The 2,385-nt window shown below is 36.7% G+C and overlaps 1 protein-coding gene across 1 annotated transcript; it reads left to right on the top strand.

Annotated features, from left to right (window-relative positions):
- The first annotated feature begins 627 nt into the window (after nucleotides 1-627).
- LOC112524113 (60S ribosomal protein L39-2) lies at nucleotides 628-2,052 on the top strand. The gene is made up of 3 exons (XM_025133768.1): nucleotides 628-712; nucleotides 1,618-1,721; nucleotides 1,801-2,052. The coding sequence occupies exons 1-3, from the start codon at nucleotides 710-712 to the stop codon at nucleotides 1,847-1,849; spliced, it is 156 nt and encodes a 51-aa protein (XP_024989536.1). The 5' UTR covers nucleotides 628-709; the 3' UTR covers nucleotides 1,850-2,052.
- Nucleotides 2,053-2,385: the final 333 nt, after the last annotated feature.

The following is a 2,385-nucleotide window of genomic DNA, read 5'->3' as shown; positions in this document are numbered from 1 at the left end:
GCTACATTCTTCCTCGCCTCCGCCATTTCTCGATGTCTCTCCTCTGGTCGCACCGGCACCCATACAACTTCCACACGTTTTTATACTTGTATAAAAGTCTTCCTTTGACTTTCCGTTTTACTACTAGGGTTTGAGCTAACTGCTTATTTTAAAGGTTGATATTTCGGAACTTCAGATCTACATTTACAATATTTGTATACATTAACAAACCCATTTACTTTTAAGGGTTTCTTTGATTCAATATATTCGAGATGAGTTGTGATTCGGGTCGAGTATCTTGCTCCACCGTTTCAGTCATTTGGGTTGTGATTAAGGGTATATGAATAATTGTAAACCTACTAAGACTGTCATTTTGGATGGATATATATTTGAATCTAATTAAATACAAATGTAGTAGGCTTTGTTACAACTTTAATAAATTTGATATCTAAAAATTGAATAATCTTAATGAGTTTTTACATCTCGCTGCATTGTACGGGTAGACAACTAGTCCAAACAGACTCCAGAGTGAGCCCTAAATTTGAGCCTATAAAACAGTTAATTTAACTGGGCTTAAAGCCTGGCCCAGTTATATGAAGCTCAGCAAGCAGCTACTATATAAAGGACAAGCCAAGCCAGCCCAACCCTAGCAGCATAAACCCATAGCCAAGCCAAGGCAAGGCGTGATCGTCTTTTGCCGTCCGAGCTCCAGAGAAGGAACAAGTCCGCCATGGTAATCTATCTCTGTTCAATTTGTTCAAATGTTGGATTTTTTCCTACGAATTACAAACCCTAAATGTATTTCTTCTCTTAGAATCAGTCAAAAGGCTGTTTGGCTTTGAGAATTCCCATTTTATGGTTCATAAAAGTGATTAATCGCTGAATATGATATGCATTTTGAGAATTTTGTAGTTCGTGATCGGTTCTTTTAGGTTTTCAAGTGATTAATTGCTAAATCCATGTGCTCACAGTCGAGTTACGTTATTGTACTAATTCTGTCCTACGAAGCGAGTTTGTTTTAGGATATAGAAGGTGTTTTTAAATGGCTTTTGATTGGATGCAAGTTAACAAAATTGTTTCATATAAGATCTTCAAAGCTGTGATTGGGATCATAAACTTTCTGTATATTCTTTAGATTCGGTTATGATAATGAAAAATTGTAGATTGTTGAAACCTTGTTTTCGGTCGTGACATCTGCATGTGTTGATTTGTGGTTCGAAACATGATCCTTACCCCTGATATCCTGACCATGCTTAGTTCTTTGGATCAAATTGCATGTGCAAATGGTGTTTTGTTTTGAAACATGATTCCCATCCCTGATATGTGTGATCGTGCTTAATTCTTTGGATCAAATTTCATGTGCTTATGGTTTGATTTGTGGTTTTGGAACATGATCCTCAACCTTGATAAGGTGACCATGCTTAGTTCTTTGGTTTACCATATCTCACCTCAATTCACTTTCATTTATCAATCTTGATGGTTTGATATGTCCATTTTGAAAGCCTTATTGCACTAATGAAGGTCTATATCTATGGTGGTTTATAGATTGTATGGAATAGACATTGTTCTAATTTGCAAGTCATCTGGAATTATTCAAAAGGTGGTTAATCTCTTGCTTTAAATGTGTTTATTTTACAGCCGTCACACAAGACGTTCATGATCAAGAAGAAGCTTGCTAAGAAGATGAGGCAGAACAGGCCCATTCCCAATTGGATTCGCATGAGGACCGGTAACAAAATCAGGTCAAAACTATCTTTACACTTGGAATTGTTTTTGGTTTCTTTTTTTAGCTCTCTGCTGACATGAGTTTAATTTGTTCAGGTACAATGCCAAGCGCAGACACTGGCGCAGAACCAAGCTTGGATTTTGAGGTGTTATTTTTGCGGTTTGTCTTATTCAACAGACTTGAAATGTTCTTATTTTCATTGTTAGCTTAAAAGAGATGCACTTAGGCTTTACTTTATCTGGGATTTTGATAATACCCGTGCTTATTGGCAGAGTTATTTTTAGTTTACCTTCTATGAACGTTTGAATCCTTAATGAGAAACCGCAATTGGAATCTGTTTCGGCTTCTACAAGTTTTGGTGACAAATTAGTATCTGAAGTTGAATGTTTTTAGCAAGGAACTTTATGAGCAGTGTGGTGTTTGGCTAATCTTTCAACGGTTGTGGCCTTGTAGTCACGATATTGTCTGATGATACCTTGTTCTTAAGATTGTGGTTTTTGGTTTGATTTGCTCTTGGTTTAGGGGTCCATCTTTGTTGTTTTGAAGGTTTCATCTCTGCCATGCTTTTGTCATATGTAGTAAATGTGGAGGTATGAAATTTGGTCTCCTGCATATCTAAGTGGTTTTTTGCTTTGCTACTGGTTACCGGTTAAAAGTCATTTATAACAGTCTAAGGTTGG

The sequence above is a fragment of the Cynara cardunculus genome, assembly GCF_001531365.2.
Source record: "Cynara cardunculus var. scolymus isolate 2C chromosome LG 13, CcrdV1, whole genome shotgun sequence".
In the NCBI taxonomy this organism is placed as follows: Eukaryota; Viridiplantae; Streptophyta; class Magnoliopsida; order Asterales; family Asteraceae; genus Cynara; species Cynara cardunculus.
Note: the sequence above shows the minus strand (reverse complement) of the source record. Positions and strands in the feature narration are given on the sequence as shown.

Bases quoted from the DNA above. Each gene is read 5' to 3' on its own strand.
- LOC112524113 (XM_025133768.1), top strand. The intron at 1,722-1,800 runs GTCAAAACTATC...TAATTTGTTCAG, and splicing joins AGGACCGGTAACAAAATCAG to GTACAATGCCAAGCGCAGAC.